Source organism: Eptesicus fuscus, chromosome 20, assembly GCF_027574615.1.
Source record: "Eptesicus fuscus isolate TK198812 chromosome 20, DD_ASM_mEF_20220401, whole genome shotgun sequence".
Taxonomy (NCBI): Eukaryota; Metazoa; Chordata; class Mammalia; order Chiroptera; family Vespertilionidae; genus Eptesicus; species Eptesicus fuscus.
This window is the reverse complement of record NC_072492.1, coordinates 14,567,061-14,581,400: the sequence shown is the minus strand read 5'-3', so window position 1 is coordinate 14,581,400 and position 14,340 is coordinate 14,567,061. Positions and strand designations below refer to the sequence as shown.

Here is a 14,340-nt window from a genome sequence, read left to right as displayed (position 1 = left end):
CAGGGTTGAACCCATCAATCTCCGTGAAAAGAGTCGGGGGGGCCTGGCATCGTGACTTGGGGGGTTGGTCTGCCCCGAGGAGAAATGACTATTCCTGCCATCCTCCTCCACTTTAGCAACCCTCTTCCTCTAGAGCAGTGGTTCTCAACCTTCCTAATGCCGCGACCCTTTAATACAGTTCCTCATGTTGTGGTGACCCCCAACCAAAAAAAAATTATTTTCATTGCTACTTCATAACTGTAATTTTGCTACTGTTATGAATCGTAATGTAAATATCTGTGTTTTCCGATGGTCTTAGGCGACCCTGCTAGCGGTTCTCAACCTTTGTAATGTCTCGACCCACAGGTTGAGAACCGATGCTGTAGAGCCTAAGACCATCGGAAAACACAGATATTTACATTACGATTCATAACAGTAGCAAAATTACAGTTACGAAGTAGCAATGAAAATAATTTATTTTTGGTTGGGGGTCACCACAACATGAGGAACTGTATTAAAGGGTCGCGGCATTAGGAAGGTTGAGAACCACTGCTCTAGAAGATTCCCCGCTGAATGACAATAGACAAACTCGACCCCTCTCCAGTTTAAGGCAGGATAAACCTAGCAGGTAAGAGGAAAAGCTCTGGAGTCAGAATGTCTAAATTCACATCCCAGCTCTGCCATTCACTGGCTGTGTGACCTTGGGCCACTTACTTAACAACTCTGTGCCTATTTCCTTGCTGGAAAATGCAGATAACAAAGGTGTTGTTATGAAGATTAAATAAACCAATACAGGCACAGCTATTATTTCACTATAAACTTATATGTGTTGTGAATAATAGATGAGGGCTTTAACTGATTCATCTAAATGTTTTTCTTTCTATTATCATTGTCCAGGCAAAGGCCCACGGACTTACGGAAAACAGCATGTTCTTCTTGTCCTGGTTCACAGCTCTGGGATCTGGGATGGCATCTGTGTGCTTGGTCACGGACACGGATTCGCCTGGTCATGGAATCAGAAATTAGAAGCCCCGTGTGAAGGCACCCCCATCCCCTGACCCAGCCCCGCTCGGCACAGCCCCCGGGCCTCGCCTGTCAGGATGGACTGGTCCACTCGCAGCGTGGTGGACTTGATCTCCACGAGGCGGAGGTCAGCAGGCACTTTGTCTCCCACTGCGGAGAGAGAAGGGCTTGGCTGCGGGCGGCTTTGGGCACCACCCCCAGCCTCGGGTTCCCGGGAAAGCCAGGAGGGCTCCCAGGACCCAAGGCCGGGGCTGGGAGGCGGGATCCTAGCTGTGATCCCTCAGGAAGGCCCTGTCCTCTGGCCTCTGGTCTCACCGGTCCAACAGGGTTTGGGCCAAGCGCTTTGGGGACATCTACACACACAGCCAGAAAGACGGGGCACAGAGAGGGACGGGCTCGCCAGCATCACCACGGAGGAGAAGAGGCCCCGATGTACCCGCCACTTCCACGATGTCTCCGGGGACGATGTCCCGCGCGCGGACCCTCTGCACACCCGGGCGGTCGGAGCGCAGCACCTTGCCCATCTCGGGCTCGTACTCCTTCAGGGCCTCGATGGCACTCTCGGCGTTGCGTTCCTGCAGCACAAGCGGGGGGCGGGGGGGGGGGGACAGGCCGCGGTCTGTACTCCTGGCCGCAGCAGGCCCCCCTCTTGGAGGGACACCCTCGGGGCTTGGGATGGAGCTGGAGGCAGGACTCCAGCACCAGGGAGAGGTCACCCCAGCAGCCCAGCCCCACCCCCATGCCTCCCACCTGCCACACGCCCACGACTGCATTGGCCACGAGGATCAGCATGATGACCAGGGGCTCCACGAAGGCCGTCATGGTCTCCTCGCCCTCCTCGAACCAGGCCAGGACCTGCCGGGATCGAAGCTGGTGAATTGGGGCTCTGCTGTGGGCCAGGGTCTGCTGACCACTTCCTTGGTACCCGGGTCTCCTGTCTGCTCCCTGCTTTGGGGGAAGAGGCCCCTGGGGGGCTTGGAGAGGGCTGTGGCTTAGGGCACGCAGCCTCTGTGGGTAGTGACCACCACAGCCCAGTCCCACCCGCCAGCTTTCCGGGACGTGGGCCCGTCGCACAGCTGACAGCTGCAGGTCTCACGGTCTGCCTCGCTGCGGTTTTCCGAGCGTGGGGCCCACACCCCCACGAGCAGCAGCACCACCTGGGAACTTGCTAGAAATGTGATTCTTGGGGTCCATCCCAGACCTCTGGAGTCAGAAACTCCACAGTCTGTTTGAACAAGCCCAGCTGATCCTGCTTCAGGCTCCCACCCGGAGGCCGGTGGCCAGACACACACGAGCCCGGGCCTGAAGCAGGAGACCCGGTTCGCGTCTCATTCCCACCCCTCGGCCTAACTGGGACCTTGTCACTCCCCTCCACTGCCTCGGTGTGTCCGTCTGTCCCAGCACCCTTTCGGCTCAGCCATTTTAGGGTAGACTTTGTTCTCGGTAAGAGTCCTCAGTCTCCACAGGAGCAGGGAGCGGCCAGGAGGGCTCGACACAGCTGGCTAGAGGGGAAGGGTCAGTCCCACCAGGGTCCCTGCTGCCCCTCCACTCCAAGTCACCAGGACCAGGTCTCCCCCCAGGCCCTGCCGGGCGCTGGATGGGAGCAGGAATCCTGTCTATCCTCAGGGCAGCCGTGTGCCTGCATCACCCTTGGGTCTCTGCTGCTCAGTCCCCAATGACAACCACTGTCCCCCTCCCCACTCCATCCTGACCCCATGGCCCTGTGGGTCCAGGAGGGGTCCGGGCAGCGGGAAGGGGCAAGAGCAAAGGGATGCAGCAGCCCCGGGAGGTGGCAAGAGGTTCCGGCCTGAAGTCTTCTGAGGGCACAGGGAGCCACAGAGGGGCTCTCAGCCAGGGTGACTGTGTCTCCTGGGGACATGTGGCAACCTCTGGAGGCCTGCTTGTCACAACAGGGGGTGCCACTGGATCTGGTGGGTGGAGGCCAGGGGTGCATAAGACAGGCCCCAAACAAAGATCAGCTGATCCAAATGTCGGTAGTGCTGAGGCTGAGAAACCCTGAGCTAAAATGGGAAGGGGCAGGGGCAGACGCTGGCAGCCATGGCGGGACAGATGGGAGTGGGGTGTAGTGAGGGCTGCGAGGGTTCACAGGGGAAGCTGACCTCTGAGCAGGGCAGGGTGGGCAGAGGCCCAGGGATGCCAATGGCAGGGAGGACAGCCCTGTGTTCAGAGCCTGGGGCTCTGAGCACCGGCCCGGCCTGGCTCCCCGCCTCCCACCGGCTGCCTGATGCTGTGGGACGGGGCCCCACTTACAAAGGAGACCAGGGCGGCCAGCAGCAGGATGCGCACCAGAAGGTCCTCGAACTGCTCCAGCACCAGCTCCCACAGGGACTTCCCTGGGAACAGGAACACGTGTGAGGCCTGGGCCCCCGACCAGCTGGCCTGCCCCCATTCAGAGCTGGGACAGCCTCGGAGACCGCCTGGCCTGCCCCCCCCCCCCCCCCCCCGCACCACCATTCAGAGGGAGAGCCCGAGGCCTGGAGAGGCGCAGGTGGGCGATGCTCGGGGGCTTGGCAGGGCCTCACTCTGCCCAGGAGGGGAGGACACACGTGACCATGAATGGCCCAAGGATGTCACCCAGTGGCCTTGCAGCCCGCCCTGGCGCAAGCCTCACCTTCCTCGGTCGGGAGCTCTGCGGGATCCAGCAGCCGTGGGAGCCATGCGGAGACAAGAGACGATTGGGTTATGCAGTGGGGCCCCTCCCTCTCTGCCTGCCTGGACCCCCACGATGGTTTAGACATGCCCCACAGCTCTCTGGAGTCACAGAATGGCCTCCACCCCCCCCCCCCCACCACGCCCCCACTCCCAACCCCCGCTCTGAGGACAGTCTGGTGTGGCCTGGCTCCCCCAGGACAAGACCAGGCCAGGAGAGTCCTTCCAGAGCCTCCAGGCTAGCCCCTCCCCCAGTCACAGAGGGACCCTGAGGTCACACAGCAAGTCAGCAGCTGCCCTGCGTGGCTCCTTCTCCATGGCTGCCCAGTCCTGATCAACGTCCCCCACCCCGACCCCTCGAATTTTGAACGTGGGCTTGGGCTGCCTCTGACGCACCTGCTGCACCAGAACGAGGTCTGAGCCCCACACCCCCCGGGGCTTCCCCTGGACACGGCCACAGCAGCCAGCAGCCAGGCGGGGAGGACCCTGCACGCTCAGCTCCCGGAGGCCCAGCCTACCTAAGCCCTGCCTCCCCGTCCCCGGCTCCTCCGAGGACAGGCGGGGCCAGCAGCACTGGCATCACTCGGGAGCTGGGTCAGACTCTGAGGCCCCACCCCAGGCTGGCTCTCCTCCTCCTCCCCCTCCCCGTCCTCCTTCTCCTCCTGCTCCTCCTCCTCCTCGACACCGGTCCTTGCATTGTCCACCTGTTTTGGGCTCAAGTGCCCGCCAGTCATTTTTCTCGCAGACCACCTGTTTGGAAGATCCGGGGCCTGCACCTGGCAGCCAAACCATGAAGAGTGTCAAGCAGCCCTTGGTGGTTTGGCTGCAGGAACCCAGGAGGGAAACATATAACCTAAAAATACACTTTCTAGCATTTTCGCCAAAGTCCTATTTTAGGCAGCGGCTGACATTTTCCGTGGAAAATGTAATCTCCAGTGTCCTGCGTTGAGATTAAAATCAAACAGACGTTTTCCTTCTGATCTATTTAGCTGAAGTGAACAGGAAAGGCGGGGGGGAGGGCTAGGCGGGTTTCTGGGCCAATTCCCTAATGGAATAGGCTCCTTGAGAGGTCGTCTCAGCCATGCCCACCTCGGCCCAGCACAGTGCCAGCCTCGGGCACACATCAGCCTGCCTCTGCCACGCTCCGCCCCGGAGACTCCTAGCCCTCGCCTCCGCGGGGATCTTCAGGGTCCCTGACCAGAGGGAGCTTACCTGTAAGTCTCACCTGAACCCCTCCTGCCGCCTCCCTCACCCCTCCGTTAGGCACACGGCGCCTGGGCCACCATATTCCTCAGCGCGTTCTTTTTTCTGGGCAGGGGCAAGGCCCGGGGTTGGGAAGCTAGTTCCCCTCAAGCCACCCTCTCCCTGCCTCTCGAGTTCTTTCTCTACCCTTCCATGCGGGTCCCCCCCTTCTGCTCTCTGACCCACAAGCTGACCCAGCACCCAGTCTTTGGTGGTCGTTATGCTGTCCCCCAAATACAGCAGGTCCTCAACGAACATTTCGTGCAGTGTCGTTTCGTTATAATGTTGATGAGATGCCGCAGGAACTTAACCAGTTCCTACCCATGAGCCTATAACAAAATTGGTTTAGTTATAAATCGTTTTGCAACTGTTTCAAGAACCTATGTCGTTAGGTGAGAACTTCCTTCCGATTCTCCCACCTTGTAGGCACTTCCCGGCCTCCATGGGACGTGTGGAAAGAAGGACCTGAGTTAGTTCCAGGCTGTCGCACTGAACTGTGGTGAGGCTCTGAGACCGAGTGTCCTGCAGCTGCGTGTCCCGCTCAGCAGCCACCAGCCACCGGCAGCTCTGAGCACTGGGAACGTGGCTAGCGGCTAGCGTGACTGAGGAGCTAACTTTTAAATTTTACCTAATTTTCATTCATTTAAATTTCAGTAGCCACACGAGGCCATGGTTGCCGTACTGGGCGGCACAGGTCAGGCGCTCTTTGTCCCTCTGCTGCAGAAACCAGCAATCTGCAAGATGTGTCTGGTCTGTGCACCTGAGTCACGGGTGCAGGAGACAGAGCCCAGGTGACCTGCCATTGACATACACAGATTCAGAGTGGGCGAGACAGGGCCCCTACTGTTTAAGCCATTGAGATTTGGGGGTTGTTTCAGCCGCAGAGTCTAGTTAGTCCTGACTGATACCCCCTTCTCCCCAAACCTGGCTTCTACCACAAGGCTCCCCTTCTGTCCCCACTCACTGACCCTGGGGAAGGCCCAGCCAGCCATGCGATCACAGCAGACAACCTGCCCAGCCTGCACATGCACACCCATGTGCTTCTGTCCTGCCTGAGCAGCTGGCTCCCTGGGGGCTCGGAGCCTCGTTTGGAAGATGGGGGTCCACCCTGCCCTGAAGGGCTGCTGTGAAGATAATCGTTCGTGTTAATAAGAGCCCCATTTACTGGGCACCTACTATGTACCAAGCAGCGTGCCAGGTGCTTTACCTCCATTATCTCCAAAGGTCAATGGGAGGACATTGTGTGCTGAGCACAGCGAGGATGCTCGCGATAAATTACCGCAGAATTATTAGAGCTGAGTGCGTCAGTGTGGAGAGCGGCCACAGTGTTTGGACAGGTTCAAGCCTCGGACTAATGAGAGGGCACAGTCCTCTCATGGCCACGTGCAGGTCCCAGCTTGGAGGGCAAAGCCCTCCCGGCACAGTTATAGCCAAAGGCTATTGTTGTAAGCTTGACCTTATGGTCCAAACCTGTGGCCCCACGTGGCTGAGTGATGTGGGCTTGATAGAGTTCAGGCGCATGTAACTGAGTAGATTCGAAACCCACGAGAATGTTGACTACGCCCTTACTTTGCCTCGTGGAATCTGGCTATAAAATAAAGACACGGCTTATAGTCCGTGGCACTGTCGCTAGCTCTCCATCAGAGAGGACAGTGTCCCACCCAGACCCAGCTTTCTTCTCTTGTCTGTCTTTTCTCAATCCTTCACCGCCCCCTCTCAGGCTCACCGAACCTGGCTGAGCTGGCTCGGCACATATGGCGCCCGACGTGGGCTGAGTATGCCATGGCCGTGCTGGCTCGCCACATGCCAGATGCCATGCTAACGCCTCATGTGCATTACTCCTGTGACTCTCAAACAACCTGAGAAGGAGCATTCAATTATTATTCCCATTTTACAGAGTAGACAACTGGAGCCCAGAGAGGTTGGGTGACAAGTTCATGGTCACACAGCAGGAAGTGGGAGTGGCAAGAAGGGTTTTGAGCTCAGGTAGTCTGGTTCTCAACCCTCTGCTCAGGACCTCCTGCACTAACTCCTAGGCTGTCCTGCCTTCCTGGGCCCTCTGCCTCTCCCAGCCAAGGTCACCTGAAAAAACTTGGTGCCTCATGTCCTGATTGTTGAGCTGGATGGCTCTCCTTCTATCAACTGGCTCATCCCTCTACTGTGGCCCCAGAGCCACCAGCCAAAACCACCCCTGTCCCAAAGCTCTGCTGTCCTCACAGGGGCTGTTTGGGGTTACTAGGTTCTGCCAGCTCAGGCCTGGTCTGCTTCAGACTCCAATCCTGCCAAAACCCTAGACCAGTGATCGGCAAACTCATTAGTCAACAGAGCCAAATGTCAACAGTACAACGACTGAAATTTCTTTTGAGAGCCAAATTTTTTAAACTTAAACTTCTTCTAACGCCACTTCTTCAAAATAGACTCGCCCAGGCCGTGGTATTTTGTGGAAGAGCCACACTCAAGGGGCCAAAGAGCCCCATGTGGCTCGCGAGCCGCGGTTTGCCGACCACTGCCCTAGACGACCGATTCTCGTCTCGCGTGACTGAGTCCAGGGCCTATGGAGCACCCTCTAGCCCCTCCCAGGCATCCCTGCACGATGCTGGCTCCCCTTTGCGATCCGACCAGGCTGCACATAGTGGGGGAGGGCTGAACCAGTCCCCCCTGAAATGGTGGCATTGGGCTCTCGGCAGTGCCAGATGCCCGTTTGTTAAATGAGGAGAATGCCCCACCCTGCCCACCTCGAGGTGCCACCCGCCAGGCTGCACAGGAGGAGTGCTCCCTCCAGGGCCCGGCTGGGCCAGCCCGGGGTCAGGCAGCCCCACTGCTCTTCTGGAATGGACCTCTGGACCTCCCACTAACGGCCTCTCCCAGCCGACCTCTGCTCTGGCCCATGCCCACAGATGCCTGATGTGGGGCTGGGCTGCCCGAGGGGGGGGGGCATGGGGGTTGAAGGGGATGTTGGGAGTTAGCCTGTGGGTCCTGGGGGGCAAAAGAGAATGTGATCAGAGGAACTTCAGGGTTAGAGCAAGGAGTCTGGTCCAGAGGACTTGACTTCAAATCCTATTCTAGCCGAAACCGGTTTGGCTCAGTGGATAGAGCGTCGGCCTGCGGACTCAAGGGTCCTGGGTTCAATTACGATGTTTCTAACTTCTCTATCCCTCTCTCTTCCTCTCTGTAAAAAAATAAATAAATAAATAAATCCTATTCTATCTCTTGGTAGTTCTGTGACCCCTTCTGTACCTCAGTTTCACCATCTGCAAAATGGGGATGGATAATCACAGTAACTATGTCCTAGTGATAGTGTGAAGATTAAATGGCATGCTATGCATAAAATACTTAGAATATGCACTGCACACAGTACATGCTCAAGAAACATTAGCCATAATAGTTATTAGAATGTAGACTTCGTGACAGACTTTGTTAAGTGCAATGTCCCCGGCACCTGGGATAATGTGTCGGTGCGCCTACACATTAACATCTATAAATGAATGAAAGACCCCGTCTCTGCCTGGTTTATAGATCAGTGGCTCTCCCTGGCCTGCAGAATAAAGACCACCCTTAGCATGGTCTTCAAGGCCTTCCTCAATCTGCCCGGCTGGCTTCCAGAATCCGCCCGCCCGTATCTTAGACATCCGTCCGTCCATCCATCCACCAGCCACGCGAGGCGCCTCAGGGTTGCCACCTCCTCCCCTGGTGCCCCCTCCAAGATTTTGCTGGGGCCATTCCTTCCGTGCAGGATGCCCTTCCCGTCTCCTCATCTGAACGCAGCCTCCCAGGAAGGCTTCCAGGGAAAAGTCCCCTCCCCGGATCACCCTGCCCTGGCCAGTCACCGGAGAGGGGGCCGCCCCGCCTGGCCTGGCCGAGCACCTTCAGGGCAGCAGGCGCTGAGTCACCCCTGCGTCCACACAGCTTTGCAGAACTGTTTATTCAGTTGTCCACAGCCCAGAGCCCGGGAGAAGGGGGTACAGGCCCAGGGCTGCCCCCAGGCTCCAAGCACCACCTGCTCCCCTCATCCCCCCTCTGGACTCCTTCCTTCTCACAACATTGGAAACTGGTATTTCAGCTTCTAAATGTCAGTTCCAGCCGGGAGAGGCAAGTGCTCACCGAGGTCTTCCTCAAAGGTAAATTTACAGAGCAATTAAATTGTCACTTGCAGAACAAAGGAGAGGCCTTACCTGGGCGGCCCCGCCCAGCCCACCTGGCCCTGCCCGGTCTCCAGGGCCCACTGAGAGTGGGCAGCCGGGCCCTGCGCTGCAGGGGGCCTTGGAAAGGCGTCCTGCTCTCCAGGGCCCACGCCTGCCCGGCTGACCCGGCACCAAGGTACCCGGAGAAGGCTGTGCTCAGCATCGGTGCGCAGACTGTGCTGTGGGCAGACCTGGCCCCGCCTCAGGAAGCTCCTGGTGCAGAGGGATGGGGAGTTCTGAGGGGACCGGCCTGAGGCCGGCCCTGGGAGGGGGCACTAAGTTTGCCCAATGAGGGTGTGGAAACCAGAGTGAAGCCTGAGAGACTTGGAGCTTCTAAATCCCTGCAGAGCCACGCCCCTCAGATCCAAGAGTGGGTTCCCATCCGCAAGGGCCTGAGGGGGTCTCAGGGTCCATCTCTGCTCTGCCTCAGACACGGAGGCCACGGAGGGCAAGTCTGCCGGAGGCTGGCAGCTCGGATCTCTCTCCCTCCTCCTTCCTGCCTGGCCCCAGTCCTCCTGACCTGGTTTCTGTGGGCTTCCCAAAAATTCCAGCGGCCACCTGGGGCCTGAGCTAAGGGCAGGAGATAAGGCCACAGCTGACACTGCCGGCGGGAATCTAACTCGGAACCAGCCCTCCCACCTGGCCGCCCTGCGGCTGGCCGTCACACCCACCGCACAGATGGCTGCCTGAGACCCAGGAAGTTAGCGCCCCTAAAGAGATACCAACCCTGGGACTCCCAGGATCCCTCCTGACGCCCACGTCACTGGGCTTTCCAGGGACCTTGGGTGTTGGCCCACTTAACAGGACATGCCCGACCTTGGCTCCTGCCTCCTGCCTTGGCTCACGTCCAGAAAGGTGATGGGCAGCCGGTCCATGAACATAAGGAAATCAGATGGCTCCTAAGCCTCTGAAAAAAATGCCCAAGCTGACTCGGAAGCAGAGAAATGTAAAATAAAACCACACGAGAGGACACTTTTCTTAGCAGGTTGGCGCAGATTAAAATGGCCAACAGCACACTGCCTTGGTGAGGTGGCAACCGGCAGGTCAGCTGGTGCGACTTTATGGAGAACAATTTAGCAACGACCGTCAAAAGTTAAATACACGCGCCTTTTGACCCAGCAATTCCACTTCTAGGAATTTGTCCTTTGGTGATATTCACAAGAGTGACATGACACGGGGTCAAGGATAAGCCTTGTAACTTGTGTGATTGCAGAGGCTGCGAACAACCCTAGCGCCCATCAAAGGCCGGACAAGAGATGCTGGAACGGCCACACGAGAAAGCCACGGGGACCCCACGGAAGCTCCCCGTGGCACTGTCCCGTGGGCAGCAGGGCAATCGCTCTTCTGTGTAAAGAGACGTGGATCACAGGTCTAGATGTGCACACGCGCAGAATGTCTTGGGGAGGAGACCCAAGACCCGGGGACACTGGGAGTTCATGTGTGGGGACAGGGCTGGGGAGGCATGACTGTGTATCCTTTTTACCCTCTGAACATTGTCCTGTGTGCACATTTTAATTTTTATTCAAAAAATAAGCTTAAGGGATGTAGAAAACCCTTCCCCTGAGGAAGCTGAGTCCTGAGCACCGCCGGGACCTGCAGAGAAAGGCAGTGGGCCAGGAGCCTGCTGCTCACTGCCCCGCTGGGCCTCAGAGGACACACCGCTAGGCTGCGGTTGGCACAGGCGGTGTTTTGTGTGTATGGGGACTCCTGGCTGGTTTACTCGCCGAGGGCACAGCTGAGGCCCCCTCCCCCAGCCCTGAGGGGGGAGGGCGGGATCCCCAGGCCCTGCCTCCCGCTGGCAGAATTTGCAAACTTCAGGACTTAGGCAAATGACTTCCTTGTGGTTTCCAGCGCTAACGACCTCGCAGGTGCATAGATTCCTGGGGTTGTGGGGATGCTAGTCCCCGGGGTGTTCCCCTCCACCAGCAGGCCCAGCCCCCACCCCCCCCCCCACCCCCGCCCAGTTTCTGGCCCAAAGCCAGGCCAGCCTCTTCTGCTACAAGGAGGGATGGTTTGGTGTAACGAACACCCACAAACAACGCTGTGACGTGGAGCCTAGTGCAGCCTCACTTAGGGGTGAAGAAACGCAGGCACAGGGAGGCAGAGTCTTATCCAGGGTCACTCAGCTATGAAGGGGCAGAGCTAGGGTCCAAGCCCCTAGCAGTCCCCCTTCAGAGGCTGTGCCGGGAGAGACTGCAGGACACCCGGCCGCCCCCTCAGGCAGGAGCTGGGCAGGGAAAGCAGGAGGCGGGAAGGGGCAGCTGGCTCTCCGCTCCTCACCTGACCACGTCCAGGGCCCTGAGGCCTCCTAGGAAAAGCCATCAGAAGAGCCCTCTGGGGCTCGACAGGGGCTGGGGGCCGAGCTGGAGTAGCTCCTGCCTAGCCGACCCCACCTCCTAGCACAGGCCCCCGCACCAGGTCCCAGAGCCTGTAGAGACTATGAGCCCCTTGTACAGACAGGGAGAGCGAGGCCCCGGCGGGGACAGGCACCCAGTCCCAGCTCCACCACTTGCTCTGTGGCCTTGGGCAAGCTGACTAAGCTCCTGGTGCCTCAGCTGCCTCCTCTTCTCTAACATGCGGGTGACAACAGCTGTTCTCCGGGAGAAATGAGAGCTGCAAGCCCTGAGAACAGAGCCTGGCACATAGTAAGTGCTCAGTGAACATCAGCTTTCATCATGGCTACTGTCAACGCACAGAGGAAGCAGGGGAGCCATCGGTGGCCCCCCACATTTTCCTAATGCACATACCCGAGGCACCCCCACCCCCCCCCCCCCCCCCCGTGCACACCCCCCTCTGTGGACCTACACAGCACACCAACATCCTTGTCCATCACCTCACACACACGCTCAGTGGCCAGGGCACCTCGCCCAGGCAAAAGCACATTGGGAGAACGAGGGTCTCCCTCCTTCTCGGTCAGCCCCCTTTTGCTGGACCAACAAAGCCACGGGGTCAGAAAGGAGAGGGGTAGTGGCCAGGGTCCCACAGGACAGAATCTGTGCGACTCTGGGGGCAGAACCAAGGGCTGGGTCTCCAGTTTCCCCTGGGACTCGGGACTCGCACGCGGGAGGCCACAGCAGCACAGAAGAGGCTGTGGACCCCCGACCTGCTGACCCGGCCCCACCCCCACCCCCACCTCCACCTCCACCCCGACCCCACCCCACCTCCACCTCCACCTCCACCTCCACCTCCACCCCGACCCCCACCCCCACCTCCACCTCCACCCCAGGGTCGGGGAACAGGCCCTGCCGCCCCACCGTCCTGCAGCAGCCGACACCCTCCCTGCCAAGTCACTAATGGGGGCATTAAATAATATTTATCTCCCCAGTTCCTCCCACAGCGCAACTAAATATAGCAACTAATTTTTTTGAAAAAGGATTTCTGCTCCAGAAAGATAATATTTATATAAGAGGTGGTTTTTATAAACCAATACAAAACCCAAAGCTCCCTTTCTGACAGCTCTTCTTAATCTTCAGCCAGTTGGGAGCGGTGAGGCACTCAGGCCAGGGCGCCTTCCCCTCTGGCTGCCTGGGAACCCTGGGAGGGCGAGGGGAACCCTGGGAGGGCGAGCCCCAAGCCCTGAGGGACTCAAGCACGAGCTGTGCTTTGGGGACCGGGCCATGTCCACGTGGGCCTCTAGCCGTCTGCGGGGGGCGAAGGTGTGCACAGCCCTGCCTGGAAGGCACCTGCCACCTCCACACAGGTCCCCGAGCGGCGGGGGCACGCCGGGCAGTCCCTGGCACTTGCTGTGCCTTTGGGTAGATGGAGAATCCCACATTCCTTTGAAGATGAGGAAGAAATGATACCCCCCCCCACACACACACACACACACACACCTCCCCGCAGACAGCAACAGCGGAAGGCTCCCTCCCTGCCCAGAGGTGGGCAGCACGGCTCGGGGTCACCCAGGAGTGAGAGGCTCCCAGGCAGCTCCCTGAGTGAGGACTTGGACCTGCCACCCTCAGGGGGGTGGGTCTCGCCTCGGCAGTTCAAAGCCCCCACCGACTCCCGCCAGCCACATCCGCCTCGGGTTGCAGAAAGAGGAAGACCTGGGGGTGGGGGTGGGGTGGGGGCGGGGGCACCGAGGCTGCCAGCTGACATGCTGCACCTTCTGGGCATTTCATTGAGCCCTCCGAGGAGGCCCTGGGGACAGCTGGGCGGCCGGGCCCGAGTCCCCGGCGGTCCCTCGCCAGCGGTCTGGGTGTGCACCTGCACCATGCGGGGGGGTTGCCCTGCCGCCGGCGCGGGTGAGCGTGCAGGAGTGCATGGGGCTGGGGTGGAAGTCTGGAAGGGCTGTGCGGGTCCCGGGGCTGCAGGGAGGGGGACGCGGAGCGGGAGCCTGGCGTCCGGTCTCCAGACCCGGAACCCGCCCACCCCACACCCGCCGCGAAGGTGGCCTCGCAGTCTCGCCGGGTGCCCCAAGAACATCTGCAGGGGTTTCCGGAGCCCTCGCTTCCTGCCCGCCCGCGGGGGCCGAGAGCTGGGGGCGGGGGTAGGGTGGGGGCCCTCCGCGGCCGCCGCGGGGCTGGGGAAACCTGGGCTGCGGCGCGCGGCCCCGCGGCCCCGCGGCCCCGGCCCGGCCCCCGCTGCCCCGGCCGGCCCCGCGCTCACCGTTGGGGCCGTAGCGCTCCCGCGCGCTGGTCACCTGCGCCGGGCTCAGGCCGCCCTCGGCCGTCACCGAGAAGTGGCGCAGCACGTCGGCGGCCGGGAGCAGGTGCGCCGCCTCCATGCCGCCCGCCCGGCCGTCTGCGCCGTCGGCACCGTCGAGGCCGCCTCTGCGCGGGGCTACTGCGCAGAGCACAGGGGGCTGGGGCCCAGGCGGGCGCCGCGAAAGGCCATGTCCGCGCTGGGACCTTCCCCGACGGCAGTGACAGCGGCCGCCAAGGCCCGCGCCAGGATGCTGCGCCCCGGGCTGCCTCCCGGGGCGGGGCGGCGCGGGGCCCGCCCCCGCACTGACACCCCTTCCGGCCGCCCTCGGAGCCCGCCGCCCCGCCCCCGCAGCGCCCAGGGGCGCAGAGGCTGGCCACCCGCCCATTTTGCAGAAGAGGGAACTGAGGTCGCCGGAGGGGAGCGCCCCGAGCGGAAGCCAAGGGTCCGTGGCCCGAGGGACCCTGGCCCCAGACGCAGAGCTCAGGGCGCCTCCAAGGGCCAAAAGCCGGGTGGGCTTCGGAGCGCGGGGCCTCGGAGCTGCCTCCTTTTGAGTCCTCTGGGTCCTGGGAGGCTGCCTAATGGAGTTGTCCTTAGAGAC

At 60.3% G+C, this 14,340-nt stretch overlaps 1 protein-coding gene across 1 annotated transcript in view; it reads right to left on the bottom strand.

Moving 5' to 3' along the window:
• The window catches only part of ATP2A3 (ATPase sarcoplasmic/endoplasmic reticulum Ca2+ transporting 3), a 35,009-nt gene extending 21,013 nt beyond the window's left edge, over window positions 1–13,996 (bottom strand). The window contains exons 1-7 of the mRNA XM_054709894.1: window positions 13,704–13,996; window positions 3,635–3,652; window positions 3,274–3,356; window positions 1,753–1,857; window positions 1,439–1,577; window positions 1,072–1,152; window positions 897–982 (exon numbers count right to left, since the gene is read on the bottom strand). Coding sequence (XP_054565869.1) covers window positions 897–982; window positions 1,072–1,152; window positions 1,439–1,577; window positions 1,753–1,857; window positions 3,274–3,356; window positions 3,635–3,652; window positions 13,704–13,821 — 630 coding nt within the window. The 5' untranslated portion in view covers window positions 13,822–13,996. The remainder of the gene's footprint in view (window positions 1–896; window positions 983–1,071; window positions 1,153–1,438; window positions 1,578–1,752; window positions 1,858–3,273; window positions 3,357–3,634; window positions 3,653–13,703) is intronic.
• Window positions 13,997–14,340: the final 344 nt, after the last annotated feature.